General features: G+C 39.3%; 1 protein-coding gene across 4 annotated transcripts; it reads left to right on the top strand.

Annotated features, from left to right (window-relative positions):
• The first annotated feature begins 1,351 nt into the window (after nucleotides 1-1,351).
• uri1 (URI1 prefoldin like chaperone) lies at nucleotides 1,352-17,337 on the top strand. Of its 4 annotated transcripts, none has more exons than XM_003447129.4 (11): nucleotides 1,352-1,751; nucleotides 2,439-2,473; nucleotides 12,863-12,941; nucleotides 13,096-13,231; nucleotides 14,328-14,419; nucleotides 14,517-14,580; nucleotides 14,741-14,936; nucleotides 15,037-15,277; nucleotides 15,363-15,514; nucleotides 16,053-16,293; nucleotides 16,599-17,337. In XM_003447129.4, the coding sequence occupies exons 1-11, from the start codon at nucleotides 1,680-1,682 to the stop codon at nucleotides 16,785-16,787; spliced, it is 1,497 nt and encodes a 498-aa protein (XP_003447177.1). In that variant the 5' UTR covers nucleotides 1,352-1,679; the 3' UTR covers nucleotides 16,788-17,337. The 4 variants fall into 4 exon arrangements, with proteins under 4 accessions (XP_003447177.1, XP_005471139.1, XP_013127957.1 ...); XM_005471082.4 differs by lacking the exon at nucleotides 1,352-1,751 and adding an exon at nucleotides 1,800-1,877; XM_013272503.3 differs by lacking the exon at nucleotides 1,352-1,751 and adding an exon at nucleotides 2,074-2,304.
• Nucleotides 17,338-23,279: the final 5,942 nt, after the last annotated feature.

Below are 23,279 nucleotides of genomic sequence, written 5' to 3'. Positions count from 1 at the left end.
GATGGGAATGGCTAGGAAGTTGCATTCAAGTCCAAAAACTACAAACGTGTAAACCACATTCAGTTGAATTAAAATAGAGTGTTCAGCCTAAATTCCAATACAAGTTTCAGCAATGTATAATATTTTTAGACTAGCCTAAATTAGTATTGTTATATTTTTCTTACAAATTGTACATTTTAACAGCGTGTGAGTTTATAAATATAGCATATATGGCATCAAGCCATTATAACGTATTCTTAACTTAAATACGTTAAAATATCATTGGACAGTTGAAAATAGTCTTTGATTTTCAGGCCAAATAATCTGTGTTCACTGTGCTTTAAAGGGTAAACTCTGAATTATTAGCCATTCTTTTTTTGTCCCTTGTGTACACCTTGTTTATAACTGGTGTTTCTCATATTTCCAACAGCAATTAAAAGCAACAAAAACAGACTATTTAATGCCTGCCACACAGGAAGATTGGGAGCTTGGGGATAAATTATATTGTTGTTATCATATTAAACCAAACTCACTCAACTGCCGTGTTTGATTCACTCGTTACTTCTGATACTTTTATAGGGTTTTATGTGATGTGTGTTTAAATAATATCTGTAAATTTTCGTGCAGCATCGGGAATGTGAACATGGGGAGGTTTGCACCTGCTGCTAGTTAAATAGTGCCTGAATGTGCAAATCTGATGTGCTTGTCACTTTGTTTTTATATGCAGGTGGAACAACATTACCTCGCTTTAGATTGTTTACATCTGTGCAGACGTTCATATTTACCCAGAGTACACTGGGAGGAAGAACTGCATCAAGCTCGCTTCATTTGAAACCAAAACGGAAAATGTAATGTTTGAGATTGATAATAAAAGCATTAAATGTGAAAGGAAAGAGATGCATTAAAAGCTAAAACTTTTGAAGTACTCGTGGAGTCATGGTAAAAATAAAGTACACACTTTTTAAATGTAATCATTTGTAGTCACAGGATGTGTGCGCCTTGCAATTATTAAGTCTGTCGAACTCAAGGTGTTGCAGTGGCCCAGTCGACCTCCACACCTTAACCTTCCATACGCAAGCTGAATTACTTCTTGTGTGAATCCAACACTGACTGATTTTTTAGCCTTACGAAAAACCTGCTGATGTGAAACTGGGAGGATGGGCTTGAGAGTAGAAAGAAGCCACAACAAGGTGTGCACTTTGTTGTGACTGTAATTTTACCAGATTTATTCCTATTCACTTCTGTCCACCAAAAGTATAATTGTTTTAGTTTGTTTTTCTTTAATTTTACGTTTTGTATTTGTTGTTGTTGTTGTTAATGCTAAACCAAGTATACAACCGAAGTTTTTTATTTTGAAAGTTCAGACCGGATACCACCCTGGAATAACGGTTGAGTTCTTGGAGTTGGACGGAGGTGCATGGCGCAGCGAGAGTGACAAGGAGTATTGGCTAATCTTCGGATATTCAGACTGTGGATATTTTTGGAAATCATGCAGAAATTCTGAAATGAGAGTGTGAGATGATATCACTTCCGAAAGTGTGGATAACTATCACTGCCCCATTGATGAATACGAGCAGAACGGGTCTCAGGAATAGCTGCTGCTGCATTCATAAACACTTCTTTAGGACTCACAACAGCCCTTGAGCTTTGTTTTGGGGTCACGAAACACCAGAAATTTCTTTTGTGCAAGTGGGTTGACAATGGCTGAAAAGGGTCAAGTGGATGTAGAACACCTCGGCGGAGTTATCAGGCTCCGAGAGGAGCACGAAAAGGTAATATCACCAGTTGTCGCGAAACGTTTTGCTGGCTAGTATGCAACGTTAGCCAAGCCACCGTCTGCCACTGGCCACATGGTGCACCGGGAAAGGTCTTGGAACCACTTGCTGGGACTTGCTGAAGTACCTTTTACAGCAGATATAGACATTTGTGCCATTATTGTTTCACAGGTTACACGAAGAGTGTTTGTTGTTTTGACTTTCAGTTTTCGAGAAGCTTCCTCCTCCTGCAGACACTCACATGTTCAAGTTTAAATGTTGTAGGAGGGCGTGCTCAGCTAGGTTCGTTTCTTGGCATTAAAAAAAAAAGAATTTCATACCAGTGCTGTTTGCTTCTTTACTTTGGGAAGTAAATTTCACCTAGACACAAAAACACTGTGTTTTTATTTCAGTTTTTTTGCTTCATTTTTAAATGTATTAATTTTTTGACAGCCGTGTTTGTCTCGTCCTACTTCCTCGGAGTTGCTGACCTACTTCCCTGTGTGTGATGACTTTCAAACTATTATTACATATAAATTCGTGCCTCTGGGCAGTTGTGTCTGCAGCCGGGGTAAAGTAAAAGCCTCGGTGAAATGAATGTTTTATCACAGATGCTTTAAATGTTTAGATTTTCCACCTGAAGACTGTGTAAGTTGCGTAGATTTATCAGCTTGATTCTTACTAAAATTATTTGTCCTGAAACAGGTGGTGAAAGACTGTGAAAGTCGGATTCAACACTGGTAAGCATGAAAGCACCAATGAACTTGAGCACAAAGTTGGTTGTTTTTAAAATATGCTTGCATTAACTGAGTACACTGTGTAGGTTCTTCATGTTCTAATATTCCTTCAGTGTAGTTTGGAAGTTTACTATATCAGGTTTAGACATCCCCATTTTTTTGCCCTATTTTGCACAAACACGCTGTTATAACCAAAATTTGATTCCTTTAGGGTCATAAATATGTTCTAAATTGACAGAAAACATCAGTTGCTTATCAAGTTTGTGCACACCCACACGGTGATATTCTTTTATTTCCTAATGAAGTGTTTGACCTTTGCTCAGGTTCCAGCAGGCCCCATTTCACAGCACAGATTTTTGACTTTTTATTGTAGGTGTTACTGTTAGTGTTGTCAACAACCCTGGAGTATTTAACAATAAACAGTGCCTGTGATGCAAAACAGCAGGTTAGTGACATGGAAGCACCTTAACAGAATTTGGTTAATAAATAGAACAAAGTATTATCAGAGAAGTAACATGTCAGGGAGGGTGGGTCCATCTCATTTCTCTTACTTGATACTCGTCAGTCCTTGCTTGCTATGACCTGTGGGTCTTCAAGGACAGACTTCACTCTGATGTGAAATCAACAAATTTAGATGTATTTGTTTAGCACAAATTGTGTTGCAACAGCACAGCTGATTAAAAGAAAACTGGCTTATTTTATTAAATGTGCACGTGCAAGTAGTTTACAAAAGGGAAACATGCAGAGATGCCGTATATGGACAAAAATACTGGGCCACTTACACATTACACCTACGGGAGCTGCTCAGCCATAGAAACCTGTGCCATGAAGCTCCGAACGCACAGCTTTTGTGCTGATCTTAATGCCAGAGGAGGTCTGTAGCTGCTGAGTCGGCAGAGTGATGACGACTTTTGTCTACTATGCGCTTCATTACTCAGTGACCTCACTCTGAAACTTTACATAGTCTGCCACTTCCTGAATGGTTCCCGAAATACTTTTACTCTATCTAGTAGGAAATAAATTTAATGACAGTACCACGCTTGAATTCAGTGAAGTCTTTGGAAAGACCCGTTCTTTCACAAATGTTTGTAAATGGATGTTTAGGTGATGGATTTTAAGTACTTGAATTCAAAGATTTAAAGGTGTGACCCAATATTTAAGTGTATATAGTATATTTCACACTGCCATTTGTCGTATTTGAGGAAGTTACTACTTTGTTTCAGTGGCAGTAGTCTGTTTTTGTGCCTTGTTATACTACAGGCATTGTAAGCAGACATAGATTAGCAGAGCTGCTAACAAAAAAAAGATGCTAAAAGTATTGACGCATTTAAGGGAATTGACATGTGGTGTATGCACAGAGAGACATTAAGAGATAGTAGAGCTCTTAAGAGACAGATAAAAACACCTGTGTGAGTGGACCATGACTGTGTAGGGGCTTCACTACAGGGTAGATTTGCTACGGTAAATGCATTTCCATTGATTCTAAGCAGGGGGTGTTAGCATCAGTGTTTTAAGTATTATTGATTAAAATAAGAAAAGTGCATGTAGGTTTTGTGTTATTACATTTATTTTGCATTATGTGTAAAATGAAAGAGAGTACTTATCAGTAAAAGGGTGATAAAACATTTTCTTTATAACAGATGTGTAAACATTGTCCTGTAAGTCTCGACAGACTCACACAGGTGATTTCATTTCCACTAACTAGGGCTTTTAAAGACTATATGGGCGTGCAGAGTGTGATAAATATCTACCTCATGCTCCTATTAGCATTCACGGACCTGACGTGAGATAAATCCCTGTTTTGTTATTATTGATACTAGGGCTGCTCGATTATGGCAAAAATGATAATCACGATTATTTTCACTGAAATTGAGATCTCGATTATTTGACGATATTTATTTAACAATAATGGCTTTAAAGATTGTCAAAAAATAATATAAAATAGTGTGCAAATACTGATTACAGTGCAAATGTTTGCAATATAAAAAATAAATGAAAAATGTAATCATCTATGTTTAGTGAACTTCAAAATACTGCACAATATTTGATCCACGTCTGACTCCGCGAACCCATAATGTTTCCACCAATGTTCCCTCTAATATTTCATCTGTCTGAGCGAACACACAGACTCCCTGAGCGTCCCTTGGACCACTGTGAGCGACATCAGACGTGTGCACTGTGGTCACGCCAGCATCTAATCCATCCAAGTTACATGGTTTATTAAAATAATCAAATTACAGCATTTACATTTATGTTAGACTACTTTTAATTAACTGTTTTAGCCCACTTACAATGAAAATTTAAAAAATCCTGTTCATGACCTGTGTAGTATGTTAACACTATTGGAAGTAAAAATAACTTGAACTCCAATTTTGAAAACACAACTTTCTTTCTTTTTTTTTTTTTTCATAAAGCTCTGACTTGTATTATGAGTCTGTGGTCTGGGAGAGAGTCCTGTAACTCTGTCTGCCAAATACAGTATATAATGACCAATGTTGGGCAATTAATTATATAGTTACTACTTCAAAAAAGTAACTCAGTTTGGCAAACAACAAAGTTTTTTGCAGCTATTTATTTTTTTTAATGCAGCCAAGGTGTTTTTTTAAATAAACACTTCAAACTATTTACAGAACAATCAGCTGTTCTGCATCAAATCTGATGCCACACAAATTATTTGTGCTGCTCCAAAAAAATAATTTCTGTCCACTATGAGATAAAGGAGAACAACAGCCTGATACCTGCAGGCCTGACAACAGGAGATGTATCACTGCTGTAACACCTGTAACATTCAGCAGCCGCCTCATTGTTCTGACACACCAACAACACTATTGACTACACTACACACTAACTACACACTAACTACACAAGATTTGCGCTAAACGTCTCAAATCTCTCACATCTCAGAACACCGCCGTCACTCCTAAAACTTCCCCCCGTTTCTTAACAACTAGATGCCACGTTGCCATATCATTTTTTGATTGGTCGACACGGTACTTTTTTCGACCAATAGGAAAGGGTGGGGGTTTTTTTGGTTTTGTTTTTGTTCACAGGCGGAGAGTGCTTTCGAGCGTTTTCCTTATAAAACGCCGTTTTTACCGTTTCTTCCCGCAGTAAATATAAACAACGATAGTATTCAGGAAGAAAACCAAACATTGCAGATATTTTTATCATAACTCTGGTTTTACGTGGCCGATCAACACAATTTAAAAACTGGTGTAAAGTCCACACTTTTTCTGTCAATTGTTCCGTCTGTCCTGCTCACATCTCCAATGGTTGTACACGTTGTCATTAACGTGGCTTCACTGCACATCAGCCACGCCGCTTTGCTAGCTAAAACACCGGTGTCGGCACATAAGGACGCTGTCATAGCCTGTCAGCGACGTTGATTGGCTGCGTATATACGAATGTGAATCGCATCATTGGCTGGACTATGGGATAAGGTGGCATCGTTCTAATCCCATACAGGAGCAGCCAGTCACTTACTGACTAACACTGCAAAACAGAATTGTTAAAGTTTTAATTTTAATTTCAATTCAGGTTAGATTTTTTTTGTGCGCAACGCAGATTTTCTGTGCGCAGAGACCGTGCCAGCAGTGCGCAATTGCGCACGTGCGCAGCTTAGAGGGAACATTGGTTTCCACACCACTGAAGTCGTTTTACCTCTTTTCAACCAACGGCACTCTTTCTTCAGCAGCCATTATCCTCTCCTCTCCAAATAACTTCTGCTTAGCTTTCCGAGCTTCCCTCGGGTCCTCTTAATTGTTGTGACCCGTGTTCGAAACGCAGAGAGGTGCGCTCGATTTGCCACACGGAGCAGCGCGAGAGTAAAGCACGAGGGAGGTGCTAATAATCGGCTCAGTCATTTTTAATGATCGTTGAAAACCCAGATCGTAATCGAGATTAAAATTCGATTAATTGAGCAGCCCTAATTGATACATTAATCCAGTCCAGTTATACGCTATTCAGTCTAGTTTCTCTCACGTTTCTTTTACACAAGGGTCTGATTTGGCAGAAAATTTGCCTATTCCCAAATTAAAAAACAAAAAAGTAAGTAAATTCAAAAGAAGAAGCAGAAAAATATCTTTAAGAATGCTGAGGCCACTGTATTGCACTGTGAATATAAAGGTCCCCTCTCAATGTCTTTATTTTTAAATTCACCACTGCTCAAAATACTCTTTCTATCCTTTCAACACAGTGAGTGAAGTGTGTGTGAGTGATCTAAAATAATAGACAGTGTACAAGAGAGGTGAAGAATAGAGTACAGACAGGGTGGAGTAGATAGAGATGAGTGCCAGGGGTGATTTGACAAATGGATAGAAGAACGAGTGAAAGGGAAGGTTTACAAGATGGTAGTGAGACCTGCTATGATGTATGGTTTAGAGGTGTTGCTACTGATAAAAAGACAGGAGGTAGAGCTGGAGGTGACAGAGTTGAAGATGCTCAGATTTCTGTTGGGAGTGACCAATAGGGATAGAGATTAGTATATTGACAGGACAGTTTAGGAGACAAAGCTAAAGAGGTAAGATTGAGATGGTTTGGACATGTGTAGAGGAGAGATGGTTGGTATTTTGGAGCTGCCAGGCAGAAAGGAAAGAGGAAGACCAAAGAGTAAAGTCATGGATACAGTGAAGGAGGATATGTGTATATGAGTTGGAGATGATCTGCTGTGGTGGCCCATTAAAGGAGCACGCAGTAGAAGATTTATGATGAAATTTACACAGTTTGGCTTTTTTTAATCATACGTACTCCCCCATTTTCAGAGACTTAAAACTATTTGCGCAAACAAACATACTTGTAAATATAAGGATCTTTTTAAATACGTGGATGAAAATCCTTTCCAGTCAATGTCTGTCGAAGGACATCATAAAATGCTGCTAGGTTTTCACGCAGCCACCTTCATTTGCTGCTGCTTGTTTGTTTTTTGGGGGGGTCTCTCTGCCCTCAGTTTTGTGTTCAGTATTTGAAAAGCAGGATCTGTTGGGATGAGATCAGGTGACCGACATGGTCACTGAAGAATACTCCATCTCTTTACTTTGATAAACTCTTGGGTTGCTTTTGCAGTTTGCTTTGGATCATTATCTATTTGCAGTGTGAAGCACCTTCTGATCAGCATTTGGTTGAATCTGAACAGAGAGTATAGCTCTGTACACTTCACCGTATGTACTTCTGTCAGTAGTTACATCATCAGTAAACACTCCTGGCCCAGTTTCACTGGCAGCCATATGTGCCCATGCTATAACATTGTCTTCACCAAGTTTGAGAGATGATGTTGTGTTCTTCAGCTCATTGGCTGTTTCTCTCCTTCTCCATACTTTTTGCTTTCTATCATTGAGGTACAAGTAAATCGTGGTTTCATCGGTTCAGATATTTATTTTTTTTCAAAAATACGCAGGGGCTTTCACGTGTTTTCTCTAACGTGTAATCTGACATTTCTGTAGGCCAGATTACATAGGTTCATTTTGTTTGTTTCACAAGAAGTAGATTCTGTTTTAAATCACTCATTCAAGTGACTTCTTTAGTCTCAGCTGACTGCAGGTTTCCCCACCCTTATAAACAGTGCCTTTGAACAATGACTGAAACTAGCTCCACTGACGAACAATAGGCTGTGAGGCCAGTTTCTTGATCATTGTTTGTTTGTTTGTTTTTTAACCATAATAATGGCCTTCATTCATCAACATCTCCTCCAGTAAACAGCTACTAAATCCAAGTTAAAAACTTATAATCGACTCAAGATCTTTTATCTGTATTACTTGTCATGAAATAAGGGAACAGGCTTCACCTGACATTCAGTCTGCTTGTCAGTTAATCCAACTGCTTGTAAACCAACAACGTATGGATGTAACTGCATACAAAGTTCATAAATGTAAAATTCATAAATCCTACTGAAAATGCATTACAAAAGCTACAGAAAACTACTATTGCCTCCATTGCTGTAGCTGTTTACTAATTGGATTTTAAAGTGCTCATTAAAAAGTTTGGTTTCAAACATTTGATTGCAATAGGAGACTGTAAAGGAGAAAATACTCTTCCAACAGATGACTGGAGTAAGGGATTTATTACCCAGTATGAGGGGGCTGTTGGCTATGGAACGCCAGGACTGCCATAATGAATTACTTAAATACACCATTAAATAATTAATTAAATGTGGCAATAATTAATTAAAATGGGAATTAATTAATTAAATAAATAGTTATGACACATGTAATTAATTAATTATTGACACATTTAATTAATTATTTATGTATTTCATATTTTAATTAATTATTGACACATTTAATTAATTAATTATTGACACATTTAATTAATTATTTATGTATTTCACATTTAATTAATTATTGACACATTTAATTAATTATTTCATGATATATTTATTTATTTCATTTTGGCAGTCCTGGCGCCTGGCTCTCATCATGAATTAATTTTATCTGTCAGACTCACCCATCAAACTCACGGGGCGGGGTTAACGCTGCCCATGCAGCTTCTCTAACATTTGATTGGTTGCCGTGCAATGTAAGTCAAAACAGGTCGATCCTAGATAATCGATCGCTTCTGTAGACTTGAGGCAGCCAGGTATCCCAGAATGCGTTTCAAATCACAGGCAGCAATGGTGGTGGTGTAGTTTTAAAATACCCCGTTTTTCTGTCACCAGCTACACTTTTAACAGTGTTTTAGCTGCGAATGTCGCGCCGTAATCTTCACGTCTGGTCAGGTTGTCAACATAGAACATGTTTGCAAAAGTGCTCAGATGTTTTCAGAGATTTCAGTAGCTCTGCTAACAGTCAGCATGCAGAGTGCACCGAGGGGGGTTACGTCAACCGGTTTGTTTACATATTCCACTCTCCGCGTTCCACATGTTGCATTCGCAGATTCTCATTTTCACCGAACGATCGTCTCTTTCCGCCTGGTCTTGTGTCTCTGTGCTTCTGTAACATAAAGAACGAGCTGACATGTTTCTCACGACACCAGCGATCAGCTCAGCAGGCCCTCAGTTTACCTGCATGCATCCTCCTCCTCACCTGTCAGCTGTTTAACACCTGCTGCTAATTCAAGAAACACGCCCACGTTACCTGGTGATAGTCACAGTTTAACTGGGCAGCCGGTGCTCGATATAACGCAATGTCAGCGCATTTTTCTGCACAACATAAGTAAATATAGTATTTTTCCCGATCGCAGAGCTGCTGGAGCTTGTTTTCTTACAGAGCACTTTGTAGGCGAAGCCACTTTATCGGCAGCTGATGTCCAATTACCTGCACACAGCTTTGAAACCTCACCTGAGTTTTAGCTCTCAGTGGTTAAACGCTGGACTTAATTCACTCAGGTTTTGTCTGTCGGGTCACGTTTACTTCGCTGTTTTATTTACAACTGAGCAAATCGGTTTGGCTGAGGTTAAAGTTACGTTTCATAACTGCATAGTTTTACAGACGTTTAATGGTTCACTGGCACATGTGTTAGACTGAACTATTCGCTTTTCTTTATCTGGTGTGTTTCGGATTTAACAGTGAATTTTGAGATTAAACTGACTTTTAAAATGTTTTTATACAAAGAGGAAAGAGAAGGCGCATTTCCACCGAGAGGAGCAGAGTTTGCAACAGCGTGTTCATCATGAAGACTGCAACCTGGACAGAAATATTATATCATCTGTTTTTAATAGTTATTTAACTGTATTCTAAGCACCAGCTATGTTAGAATTTTTAGAGTTTACTTAACTAAAAATAAATGAGCTTAACATATAATTTGTGTGATTTCTCTCTCTCTCTCTCTCTCTCTCTCTTTTCTTTTTCGGTCATGTTATGTTTAACTGTAAAAGGTTTGTTACAAACTATGAAACACATCGTGCAGACTTCTGGATGTTAGAAGAAAACTAATACTGCTCATGAATGAGACTAAAGGCAGGAAGGTGTCCTTTAAAACTAAACATGTTAATAGGACCTCCCTATTTATATTGTAGTTTATGATATAGCACGTATATTTCAGTAATAGCCTACTTATTTCAGCAGCTCACATGGGCGTTATCTGTGATACTCCTTAACTATAATTTATCCAAGTTAACGTCAGTTAACCATTCAGACAGTTCTTTTGCAATGAAAAACATAAACACCCATGCTGCGTAATGTTTACATTATAGCTGCTTATGCAGTAACCATGGTAACCACGGACTCTGAGCGGCTGGATCGACGGAGGTCAGACAACAATTTTACATGTATGATCTTAAAACAGGACACAGCCAATATCCGTGCTGGCCTCATATCAAATGTGACCGCAGACTGAGTCTATGTTTGACGTTTGCTTTATATCTAATCTTCCTCTCAAACATTTAAACAGCAGCGAGTCTGCAGCTGAGGGAATACAAACTCAAATTGTCGGAACAGGTTCGATCGTGGATTCATTTGGTAATTTATTAAATGTATAACTGTTAGTCTAATCTGCTGCTGAGTCTCTTACACTGATGAAAATGCAGATAACACAGATCACGAACTGTTCAACCAATCACTTTCATTCCACTTTGATCTGCGACAAACTGACGGTTCATCTCTGTTACGGTGTTTCGTTAGACTGCTATATTTTTGTGTTCTTTATGCTGTAGATTTTCACGTCTCTGGAATAGTTGGCAGTATTAAGGATGCTTTTCTGTAAAATCATATTGATATGACCCGTGACATATTCGTAGATGACAGTTAGATAGTCAGCTGGGAAACTCTGTGTTAACTCAGAGATCTGAAGATGTCATGGAGATGCTGATCTTGCTCCGTGGTGTACAGGTCCGTTTACCCTCATGATTAATATTCACAATAAAAATATTAGCCCAACATCATGAAGTCTGTATGTGTTTCATAGTGTCGAACCACCTTTGTACAGTTAAAGCCAGCAGCTACTACATGACGGAAACACTAACGTTATCTCTCTTCTGCGTTTATACGCAGGTCACGCTGATTACTGAACAGAAACCCAAAGATCAGCTGTTAATCGAATTTATTTGCTCTCCCTCCTCCTTAAACATGTTTTTAATGTTAGTTATAATTCAGAATTGGCGACTGAAACACGTAGGACACATACGAACATCAGGAAATAACACCCCGATAAATATAACCTCAGTAAAATAAGTCAGTGTCAGCGGGGGTTATTACAGCTGTGTACCGGGGCCTGCGCTTTGTCGGCGGTAATAACAGCTCGATTGCTTGCGAGGCGAGCGGGTCTATCCCACGCTTTGCCGTGAGACTGGGCAGACATCTCCGAAATCATCGAAGCACTTTTGCAAAGAGGCTGTATCTTGACAAACCGACCAGACATATGAAGATTAAACCACTACATTCTCGGCTAAAAAAATATTAAAACTGTTTTTGGTGACACACAAACAGGGTTTTTCAAAGTTCAGTTCTGCCGGTTGTTGTGGGCTAAAAACAATGGCCACCAGGCCAAAGCAATGGTTTTGAGTCGATCAGCGTTAACCCCGCCCCCTGAGTTTGATGGGTGAGGCTGACAGATAAAATTATTTCATGGTGAGAGCCAGGCGCCAGGACTGCCAAAATGAAATAAATAAATATATCATTAAATAATTAATTAAATGTGTCAATAATTAATTAAAATGTGAAATACACAAATAATTAATTAAATGTGTCAATAATTAATTAATTAAATGTGTCAATAATTAATTAAAATGTGAAATACATAAATAATTAATTAAATGTGTCAATAATTAATTAAATACATGTGTCATAACTATGTATTTAATTAATTAATTCCCATTTTAATTAATTATTGACACATTTAATTAATTATTTAATGGTGTATTTAAGTAATTCATTATGGCAGTCCTGGCGTTCCATAGTTGGCAGCACTGTGCTTTCAAGTGGGAATATAACACTTGCTGTAAAAGGCATTGGAAGCTGAGCCTGATTCAGTAGTTTATGTTGGGGATGCTGGCATAAAGCTTTGGTAGCTGTGGTCCATTTACAAAGTGGTCAAGTGATTTTTGCGGAGGGTTTCTGTGGTCTTTATTGTATAAATATGATAAGAAATTTTAATTAGCTTGTCCTTTTTCTTTCTTTCTTTTTTTGGTCAGTTTCTCTTCCTATAATTCCTAAAGTTTTATAATGCCCAGCAAAAAAATAAGTAATAAGAGTAAGTAAATGAAAAACAGTGACATCTTGAGGCTACTTTAGCTGCTATGCCACATTTGCCCTCCCCAAATGGAAAACAGGCACTCCCCCTTTACTCCATTGTTTGCTTCCCATTGTTTAAATTTCAACTTATCCCAAGATATGACAATTTCCTTCGGGGTCAACCTTCAGGATCAATAAAGTTTTATTGAATTGAATTGAATTGAAACACACCATATTAGACAGGATGGCTTCAGAGAGCTGTGGTTTCATGGGAGAAACGTTTTGTTTGCAGGAAGAAGGTGTCGGGTGACTATGAAGCCCTGAATGACCGCCTCAAAACTCTGCCAGATCAACTGTCATATGACATCATGGTGAGTGATGACCTTATTTAAAATACAGAGGAAAGGAGAGAATTCTAAAATACACAAAAGTTCACACCTATATACATTTTACTCCTTTATTTACATTTGCTCTACCTGTTTCCCTTTTTTTTTTTCCTTACGCTCTGTTTTTCCACACGTGCAGGTACCATTTGGCCCTTTGGCCTTTATGCCCGGAAAACTGGTACACACCAACGAGGTCACAGTGTTGCTGGGTGATAACTGGTTCGCCAAGTGCTCTGCCAAGCAAGCTCAAAAAATTGTTGATCACAGGATGAAATGTGAGTATTTTTTAAACTTTTTTTTTTTCCCCACTTCTCACTGAATACTTACTGCCTGACGTTAACATAATCTGTTAGTGCTGCTTTTCATCCAGCAGAGGGCGCAAGTTGATCATATCAACATAGCTCGTCTGAGCAGATCCATGAAGGAAAAACTTTAAACCGTGTAACGATTCACCACAGCAGTCATACGTATGCAAAGATGCTACAGCTGTTGGAAGTTTGTCATAGCGGGTTGCAGACACATTCGACGTGCATTTATTTCAATGTGCAGTGTTTGCAGGGCTCATTGTCCGTGCAGCTCTTGCATTCATTCAGATCACCGCTGTCGCTGCTTAGGCTGTGAACCGTAGGATAACAGTTCCTACCTGTTCCTCTTTTCTGTGGTCAAATCGTAACCCGTTACTGCGGCGGCTTTGTTCGATCTCGCATCAGTTGTGTGCAGCTTTGCTTCCCTGTGTGTGTGTTAACCCCGCTGCTCATTTCTAGGTCTGAAAATCTCATATCAAGTCAAATGGGCCCAAGTAACGATCTCTGATGTGAACATTATTAGAATGTTTAGTGAAGCAGAAATGTGCTGCCACAGCCCCATCCGCAGCGCCACCCCCAACCCCCCCGCTCTCGTCCTCCCCCATCTCCTGACCCTGCCCACCCTGCTATTACAGAGCTAAGTGCTGTAATACAAACATAGCTAGCTGAAATGTGTCAGACAGCGGCTGAGTTGTCAGGCCTTCTGTGTTTGACCTTTCCTCACTTCCAGTTGATGCACTGACTGGAGGGGCTCCCGATTGCCATGGAAACAAGGGCCCTCTGCTGCTATTAGTGAAAGGGCTTAATTGTTGTGAAGATTTAATGATCCGGAGTAGTATTCAGGGCAGAAGATATTATGAACTGTTTGTGTCATCATTTTTCATTTTTTTTCTCTTCACAACTTGTTTAGGATTTTAACTCTTTACAAGCTGGTTGTCTTTTTTCTTTTTGAAGCGTTTCATTGAAATCTGCCTGCTGTCTCTGTGTCTTTTTTTCGACACATGTGGCTTTGTCAGTTTGCCCTCCTAAGTGCACAGTTTAATGAAAATGCATTTGCTGTCTACAGATGTGAAGAATGAACTAGACGGCTTGTCCAAGACGATAAAAAACTTTGAAGCCAGAGTTGGGTTTGCGAAGGATTTGGAAACCATCTCTGCTGTATGTTGCATTACCAACAAGTTGTCTCACACATAAGTTATTGTGCAAGTCATAAATGGGGGCAAAAACATTAACTGTAGTGTTCTTGTTCTTTTAGAGTAAAGGCGACTATGTTGACATCAGAGAGGAGGTTGGAAACAATGACTCTGTTGTCACCAAAGGTATCTTTGTCAGCCTTTCTTCTGACCTCATTTCACTTGTGCATCATGGCCGTAGAGAAAGCAATGTAGCTTTTCACCCATTGCTTAATTCTACACCAGAATTAAATTCATATGTAGCTGTGAATAGTTTAAAGGTTTCTTTTTCTGTACGCTTTAACAGGAAAGCAAAGAATAGCTCACAAGCCAAACTCTAAGCCCAAGCAGGATGTGGTTTTTGATTTTAAAGAAGAGGATGAGGAGAATGAGGAGGAAAGCAGAGATAGTGGAAGCAGGAAATGCGTTATGACTGAGGAGGAGCTATGGGCTAGATTGGATGAACTCGAGAAACTGGAGGAACTACAAGATGAGCAGGACAAGTATGTGAAGATACTTTTCTGTTTTTGTATGAGGATCAATAATCCTGCTCTTTCCCTGTTCTTTTTCAAATTTAGATGTTTTGTTTTTTTGTCCCTTCAGATTATCTGATAATGGAGACATGAATGGTGAGGACACATCTTCCTCTTCCTCAGAAGAGGAGAAAGATGCAGATGCTGCGACTCCAGTAAATGGGCTGAGTTTGAAGCCAGGTTGGAGCGTGCTGCCTTCCAGCACAGCACCACTTAGACAGGACAGGAAAGAGGAAGAAGACTTTGAGGAGGAAGAGGAAGCCAATTATTTTCCTACTATCTACTTTTCTCACACAGTCGAACCCAAGAAGGTTAGAGCAGTGAATAAGTTAGAACATCTGTAAGTCTTCTGTGAGTTTTCTCTTGACCTTTCCATGTGTCTGCCTTTTGCATCAGGTGAGAATAAATACAGGCAAAAACACCACACTGAAGTTTAGTGAAAGGAAAGAGCAGAAGGAACACTCGAAGAGGAAAAAGAAAAATGGCCACAGCAATGGACATGCTCATCACGAACTTCACAAAATCACAACACCAGCAGACATTTACAGGTAAAAATATTGCAGTTAGACTTAATGAACGAATGAATTTTGCGTGTTTAAAATTGAAATTTGGCAATAAACAGGTTCTGGTTTGAAGTATGGAAAAAAATTGGCCACATTGTATTTTCAGTCCCATTGTCACACGTGTACAAAATCAAGCAATACAAACCAGTGAAGAAATGGGTCACTCTAAAGCGCTCACTGATTTTGAGTGCTGTAATAGGTTTGGGGAAATTTCTTCCCTCTCTCTGATCAGCTGCTAGTGGCATTACTGCAAAGCAGAAGCATTGCTTCAGTCGCTGTTATCTCAATAACTGAACGTCAACATTGAGAGCATATTCATAGTTGGCAACACTGTGCTGACTCAGTAACTCAGAGTTATAAACCTGCTTTTGCATTAACATCAGGAAAAATAACGTGTCCCAGGAACTTCATGGGATTTCGAGCAGCTTCTGTGGAAGTAACATTTTGGTGGCCCAGTACTTTTTTCCATATAGTTCATGTTTAGCTGCTTTGACTCTTACTTTGTTTTTGTGTTTTTAATCAGGTTGTTTGTAGATGTGAAAAATGGGGAACCCATACCTAGGAAGTCCATACTGAAATCACGCAGTCGAGAGAACAGCGTGTGCAGCGACACAAGTGAGAGCAGCGCTGCAGACTTTGAGGAGCGCAGAATTATGGGACGCAGCTTCAGTCATGACGAGGCAACGCACAGCGACACCAGCGATGGCATCACAGAAGAGGACAGTCCCACAGCAGTGTTGCTGCAACCTCCCAGCAGATTTGAGGTGAAAGAGAGCTGAAGTTTCAGCATTGAGTTTGTTTTTACACTCATTTTGATTAAATGTATGGTCTGCATGATTCAAAGTTACTGCACTTGTGTTATTTCATTTTAAGTAGTGTCCCAGCTTTGGAAAGAGCTTTAAGTTTGTTTAGTATTTGTTACCTTTACACGTTTCTTTGTATAGTTCTTAATCTCATTTTGGTGTGAAAGATTCTGCAATATATCCGAGCACAAATATATGAAAGTGCGATGCAACACCACCAACATCAGTCTCCTTACTGTTATTTCTTTCTTATTCCTCTTTTTCAGGCTTTTTCAGGTACAGTAATAGAAAAGGATCCAATGCCCTCAGCTGTCCCTCATCTGACCATCTCTCCACCAGCTCTGCCAACAATACTAGAGAGGAAACAGGAGGAGGTGGCGCCTGATGTTACCCCACCCCAGCAAGCCCCAAAGAGGGTGTCGAAGTTCAAAGCTGCCCGATTGCAGCAGAAGTGACTGTTAAGAGGCAAATATTCAGCTTTTATATGAACATCTTTTGTGAATCCTTTGTTTGTCTTTGGTAACCGAACAAAAAAACAAACCACATGCTCATTTCTTTGCACGCCTTTCATCCACTGATAGGGTTTCTGTTTCTGTCTGTAAAGTAGAACACTTAACCAGTCGGCCTTTGTGTAACACTGCTTTTTTATGGTTTATTGCAGCCTCTTTTGCTTATCTGCTTTAAAAGACATTCTTCTTTTAGCCTTGTTTAAGACATTTGCAGTCTGTCATATGTTTACCTGTCTACTCTTCTGTTGATCTGTGATATCACCAGGTTAACTCAGACTGTAGGCTTTGCCACATAAGATGAGTTGCCTTTTTTTGTTTGTTTGTTTGTTTTCCCCCAGTATTGATTATTAAACAGAATCAGGTCTCGTTAGCTCTCATTTGACCATCTCTTGACCTGCCCTACTGAATGTATGTATCCCTTTGTGACAAGCTTTATGTAAAACAGAAAAAAAATATTGATGGAAAGTAAAAGAAAAATAAATGATTTTGACTACAAGTCTTGATTTCTCTTTGTTCCATAAGAGAAAATAATTCTTACTCTCCTACACAAGGAGATGGATCTATATTTCATTTATGGTCTGCTGACAGGGCTTTATTGTGTTTCTGAATATCTTATACCAAAACGTTTTTCTCCAGTTGTTGTTGCACACAGTGCAGTAATAATGGGTAATAATATTTTCGTTTTTTTTTTTATTTTTTGCCTGATGCTTAGTGTAAATTGTTTCAGTCTTTAAATAGCTGTTACTAGACGCTGAGATAAGGCTTTTATGAATTATTGTTACTCCTAGTGAATTTCCTGTTATGCAGTGGAATTAGAAGAGCTAAGTAAAGCACCATCCGCCATTGAACTTTCTAAGGCAGCAATAATGCTTCATCAAATGTGGAAGTTAATTGAAAGCAAAATGGCTCCTCCTGTTAGTAAAAACTCAAGTCTTAAAGGAAGAGAAAGAATTCCCAAGACAAACAAATCGAGGATGTTTTGGGTGCAACACCAACATTTCACTGTTAAAGACCAGAAGCAAGTGTTACTTACAGATCAAAGTCAGAAGTTCATGGTTGCATTAAATGTGCTTAGGAAAAGGATAAACTAAAACCACTGCATGAATGTTGAGAAATATGCAGTTCAGAGAACAGTGAGTGAAACAGACTGTTCACAAAATAAAATATGAGACGTATTTTGCAAGTTGTTTCCTAAAACAAAATATTCATTCGTTGTATTTTATATTTTTTATGTATTTTATGTATTTTTCTTTTTTTTACATAAATGGCTGATTTGAAAAAACCCTGCTGAATAAATACATTATAAGTTGTGCTCTTTTAAGTAACAATCAAGTAACCTTCAAAACTAAGAGACTGTTTCCTGTGACTCTACTTAGTTTCAAAACAATCATAGGAAAAATCCAAAAGGGCCTCTTTTTTTTTTTAGCTGGATGAAGTAGTGAGGGGAGGTGTTCCTGTTTTTAGTGGCCTAAAAGGTCAAAATGCTGAACTCAACTGAGCACCTATTGATTATTAGCACAGCAGCGGATGCACGTGTACTTCATCTACACTGAAGTGCAGCTTTAATTAAAGCTATGATTTTTGAATTAAAAAGTCTATCACTCCCCTTTTAGTTAAATGGTGGGAGTGCATGTCTCTGATAAGAAGCTTTGAAACAGGTCCAGAGGTGACACCCCTCACCCTCCTCCCTTCCAGGATTATTCCTCCAATATGAAAATCCAGGTAGCATGAGACAGATTAGGCAACGCTTAACATGCTAGAGTTGTGTTGGTGAGACACAGATCAATGGTCTTATGTAGGTTAAGCTGCGTAGGTATATGCTGGAACTACATTTCAAAGAAAACTTGCATACAATCTATGTAATGAGCTGGAACACACTCAAGATCTACATTTCAGGGATTATGAGGGATTTTAAGAGTTGTATGATTAGGGATTCAGCAGGTATTGTTGTCCAGACAGGTGCTTGGGTCTGAGAGGGGGAGCTTTTAGTTCCAAATGACAGAAGAATGGATTAAACAGCAGCCAGTGTATCTGCTTCACTGCTATTTGAACATATGATATGAAATATCCAACGGTCTTGTACTTGGATCATTTACACTCACTGCCTATAAGAGCAACTGGTTTCTGTTCCTGACTTTTTCCACTAATGAGGCTCAGGTGGAAATCACAGGAGAGAAACAAATGTCCAGGAACAGCTTTGTGGTATGATCTTTGCGCTGCTCTTTCGATCCTTAATCTCTTAAATCCTCTGAAATGTCATTTTTTGTTTGCTTTAGTCTGCTTTGTGTGTGTTATTAAAGCCTATATATTCATAAATAAAATCAATGGGACGACTACAGCAGCGTATTATAGAACTTTTAGAGCTGAATTAATTTGTCAATAATTTATAAACGATTGAGAGAAAATGAGAAACCTGTGACATGTTACCAACTAATTATCTGTGTGAGCTTGTCTTATATTGATAAATTCAGTACCTTTAAGTTTTGGCCAGAAAATGTAAAAAATTAAAGATGAAAAAAAAAAAAAATCACTTCCCCCACTGAAAAACAAGCAATGGTTACAGCCTTAATGATGATAAAAATCGATGCTTCATAGAAAACACCTACAGCTACAACTAAATGAAGAACCCAAGGACCTGTTGATGTATATATATATATTCTCTTATCTATATGTTTGCATTAGAAGCAAGATGGCAAGATTTTCTTTTCCTTTTTGGAGAATACTGAATGTCAGGCGGAGAGCAGAAGTGTGAGAGATGCTTCAAGCCTCCAATTAAGCTTTCTTAATAGAGTCATTTACCACCTATAATCACTCAGGTATAATCCCGTCTTCTCTTAAACGTCGAAAAACCCCATATCGGATACGAAAAAAATAAGCAGCAGCTGCAGCACAAAGTGTTCCACACAACATTATCCCGATATAAATGTGTATAATTTTTTTTAAAGATGAGAGCGCCATACAAATCCTTCGTGCTTTCACAGAAGTTTTCAAAAATAAAAGCACCACTCTTGCAGGTAATCCCCGGGACTAATGTGACATGCATGATATAACATAATACTTCTACAAGCGTGCATATGGGAGGGGGGGGGGGAGGATTGATTTCTAAAGTCTGCGTTCTGGAGACGCTGGTGCACATTTTACGCACGGTGCCAGTCTGTTACACTTACATACCAGCGGCCAGATGAGGGAGACATACGGCTTCGGGACATGTCGAAGTATCCCGAGTAATTTTTTATAAGATTTCATTACCTCTTTCTTCAACTGGAAATACTACAGAGCAAAGCGCGTTGCTGGCTTCGTCTGGCTAAACCGTGTAAACGCTTTTTTTTTTAGACCGAGGAGGAAAAGGTAGTTAAAGGAGGAAATCAGTGCGCTACTGTGTGCTGGGCGTTTATGATAAAGCGTGTGAAGCGTACAGTCCGTCAGTCAGCAGTCAGTCATCCAGTTCAACATCACTCTCCACTGAACTCCAGCTGTCACATCGTGTCCTCCGCGCCTCTTCGAACTGGCCAGGTAAGAGAAATCACTGCGACTCTTAAAGATTTACCCAAGTTATTTGTGAAAAGTTTCTGACGAGTCGGATTCTGATGGACACGCGTTTCCCAGGGATGCCACTGTTGGTTTTCTTTCTTGTTAAAAAAGGAAGTAATGGCGAGGGCTGAAAGGTGACTAAGGAATTTTCTACAGCTCATCGTAAAAATTAGTCGAGAGTCATCCAATAGAATGCAAAAAATACCAAATCTGTGTATTTCTCTGGTGTTTATTGAGCATATAATTAGTATACAGTTAGACCACGAGCATCATATTCTATCATATTTCACTGCAACCTTCAATTATATCGTATTATTGCATATAGGTTTTTTCTTTCACAGAATGTAAAATTATGATTTAGAAACATAAAAATGAGGATTTTTATACTATAAGTTGTGTAGTTATGAATAAGAATGACGCAAGGTGGCTGTGCATTACAATCCCCAGTTTGCTTGTTAAAGACAAGCAGGAGCCTAAAAGAATTCACAGTTTTAAAGTTGTACTTTTGACACCTCTAGCAGCATTAAAAGCCCACGTTTTAGGTTTTGTAACCTTTTTTCTTAACTATCACCTGTACAGAGTGGCACAGCTACTTTCAAAGCCACCCTCACCCTCTGCCCCCCCCTTCTCCTTCCTCCTGTTTCCAAATGCTCTCCTTTGAAGCGATGATGCCCCATCTGTCATATGTGAGCAAAGAGAGACCATGCTCTGCTCTTCTCAATTACTGAATTCTCCTCATGCCAGCTCCGGTGGGACAGGAGGAGGAGCAGGTGGGTGGCAGTCAGTACGATCAATCAACATGAAATATTCAGCTTTGAATATACACATCATTTACTAATACTGCTGCTGCTCTCCTTGTTAGAAACACCCTGAAAAATAGTTGGGGCGCTTGTCTAAAGCGTTTTATAACCGAGAGTGTGCGTGAGCTGTGACACAGTTCCTGATGAAAAATTGGGCCAGTGCATATTCAGGTGGCACCACAAAAAAAAAGGTAAACTATACGCTGCACTGACACCAGAGGGGTATCAAAAATTATTATCATTATGACTGAGAAGAAATTAGAGAGAGGGAGGGTGAGTGGATGAAACTGTATTAAATTTAGTGCCACAGCCGTTTTCTCATTATGCTGCGGTAAATTCATGCAGCTTACATGACAAAGCTCTGCTTGGCAACTTTCTCCCCTGATAGAAGCACTTGTTTGAACATGAGGCACATGATTTGAATATCTGTAATCCATGCTGAAATCAACAGGCCAGATGAACTTTTTGGCACCTTCTTACCACCACACTGAGTAGGATTTTCTCCCCCCCAAAATGCCTAAGCTATTTAGACTTTGGCTTAAAATCACTTCGAGTATGGAGACAAAGCAATGCAAAAGTAATTTATTTTGTCTTTCCCGATGCATTGTGTGGAAATCGTGGAACTTTGAAACAGTATCAGAACCTTTCCAGTCATTCAAACTCTTCAGGAAACTTTGAATCTGCTAAGTGTCTGCACTGTGATAATATCTCTGTGATGTTGCCTCATGAAATTTGCCCGAGTACTATGGCCTTAAGTATTTGAGCTATGAGGCAATACAGTGAAAAGCATAGCCCCCTCATATGAGAACACAACAGTGAATAATTAATAACCTTGCTCCCAATTCCAGGAAAACAATAGCATATTGTAGGAACACTGCACTAATTTAACAAGAGGAGAAAAAACAAAAAAACTTTGACAAAATGTGGAATGCTCTGCCATTGTTGTAAAGCATGTCTGTGTGAGTTTCGCTCTAGTTATTCCATCCACTGTTGCTTTTCACACTTTCTATACTGCTGTTCCATACTTGCACATAATGTAGGGGTTGCATGCTGTTTGCATGCTGTATAATGTTGTAGTGTAATGTTGTTTGCCTTTGAGATTAATCAGAACCCATTAAATACCCCTCTCTCACCTGCTGGCAGTATGTGAGGTGGAAGTGCACATGCAGGAAGCTATTTTCCACAGGCCTCCTCTCTTGGCTGTCAGCTCCCATTAAGGGGGAAGGTGTCATATCTGTAACACAGCTGAGTGCAGATGGCAGAGTGGAGGGGATGGCTCACCGATTTAAACAATGATTAATGAACAGAGATGGAAAACAAATTACATTGGACTATTGGAGGCAGGGAATTGTTTTTATGAAAATGTTAATTGTGTCTGCCAGGCTGATACCACGAGTGGGGGAAGGGTGGAGTGAGGGCAAGGTAGTGAGGCAACCAGGGGGCTAGTGATAGGACGTCTACTACTCCCCTGGCTCAGATTATCGGCGTGTCTCAGCATGCAGTGTTTAATACCGTACCTTGGCTTTAAGACCTCTAATGTGCCATAACTTTCAAGGTTTGGCTTTTTATGATGAACCCCATGAAGAATTGTCGCCCACCACTGCACCAATTAGCGTTATCTCTAATAATAAGTGGTTGTAAGTGACGAGAGAAGGCGCCCTGTTCTAGTTGTAATTATTGCAGGCGGGTGCAGCTGCACTACTTAGGGAGATGATGATAATTATTTTTCTTTTTTTTTCATTGCGGGTTGATTATTTAAGAGCATCATACACTCATCAGAGTAATCAGGAGAGAGTGATTAGTGAAAATCCACGAGGCTAACAGCTGCCACATTAAACACTTGCCTCTGTTGCCAACACACAGAGGCAGAGCCCTTCCACAGGACAGAGACGAACGAAAGCACTTCACCTTCAACTCCAGGAACCGCATGTGTTTGTTAGAAAGTCAAGGCTCGAGTTACACACAGAATTAGAGTAAACAGAGCTCTCCGCGAAAAGACACGTTGTTGTGCACCAAGGTCGATCTTCAGTGCTTCAGTTAACAACTACAGGAGTTTGTTGCAGGAGAGTAAAAGTTTGATAAGGCATTTTGGGAAGTGTGGGAAAAA

This window comes from Oreochromis niloticus, linkage group LG7 (genome assembly GCF_001858045.2).
Source record: "Oreochromis niloticus isolate F11D_XX linkage group LG7, O_niloticus_UMD_NMBU, whole genome shotgun sequence".
Classification (NCBI taxonomy): domain Eukaryota; kingdom Metazoa; phylum Chordata; class Actinopteri; order Cichliformes; family Cichlidae; genus Oreochromis; species Oreochromis niloticus.
Note: the sequence above shows the minus strand (reverse complement) of the source record. Positions and strands in the feature narration are given on the sequence as shown.

Coding starts and splice junctions, on each gene's coding strand:
- uri1 (XM_003447129.4), top strand. CDS start 1,680: ATGGCTGAAAAGGGTCAAGTGGATGTAGAACACCTCGGCGGAGTTATC. Junction 2,474..12,862: donor GAAAGTCGGATTCAACACTG/GTAAGCATGAAA, acceptor TTTTGTTTGCAG/GAAGAAGGTGTCGGGTGACT. Junction 16,294..16,598: donor AACCTCCCAGCAGATTTGAG/GTGAAAGAGAGC, acceptor CCTCTTTTTCAG/GCTTTTTCAGGTACAGTAAT.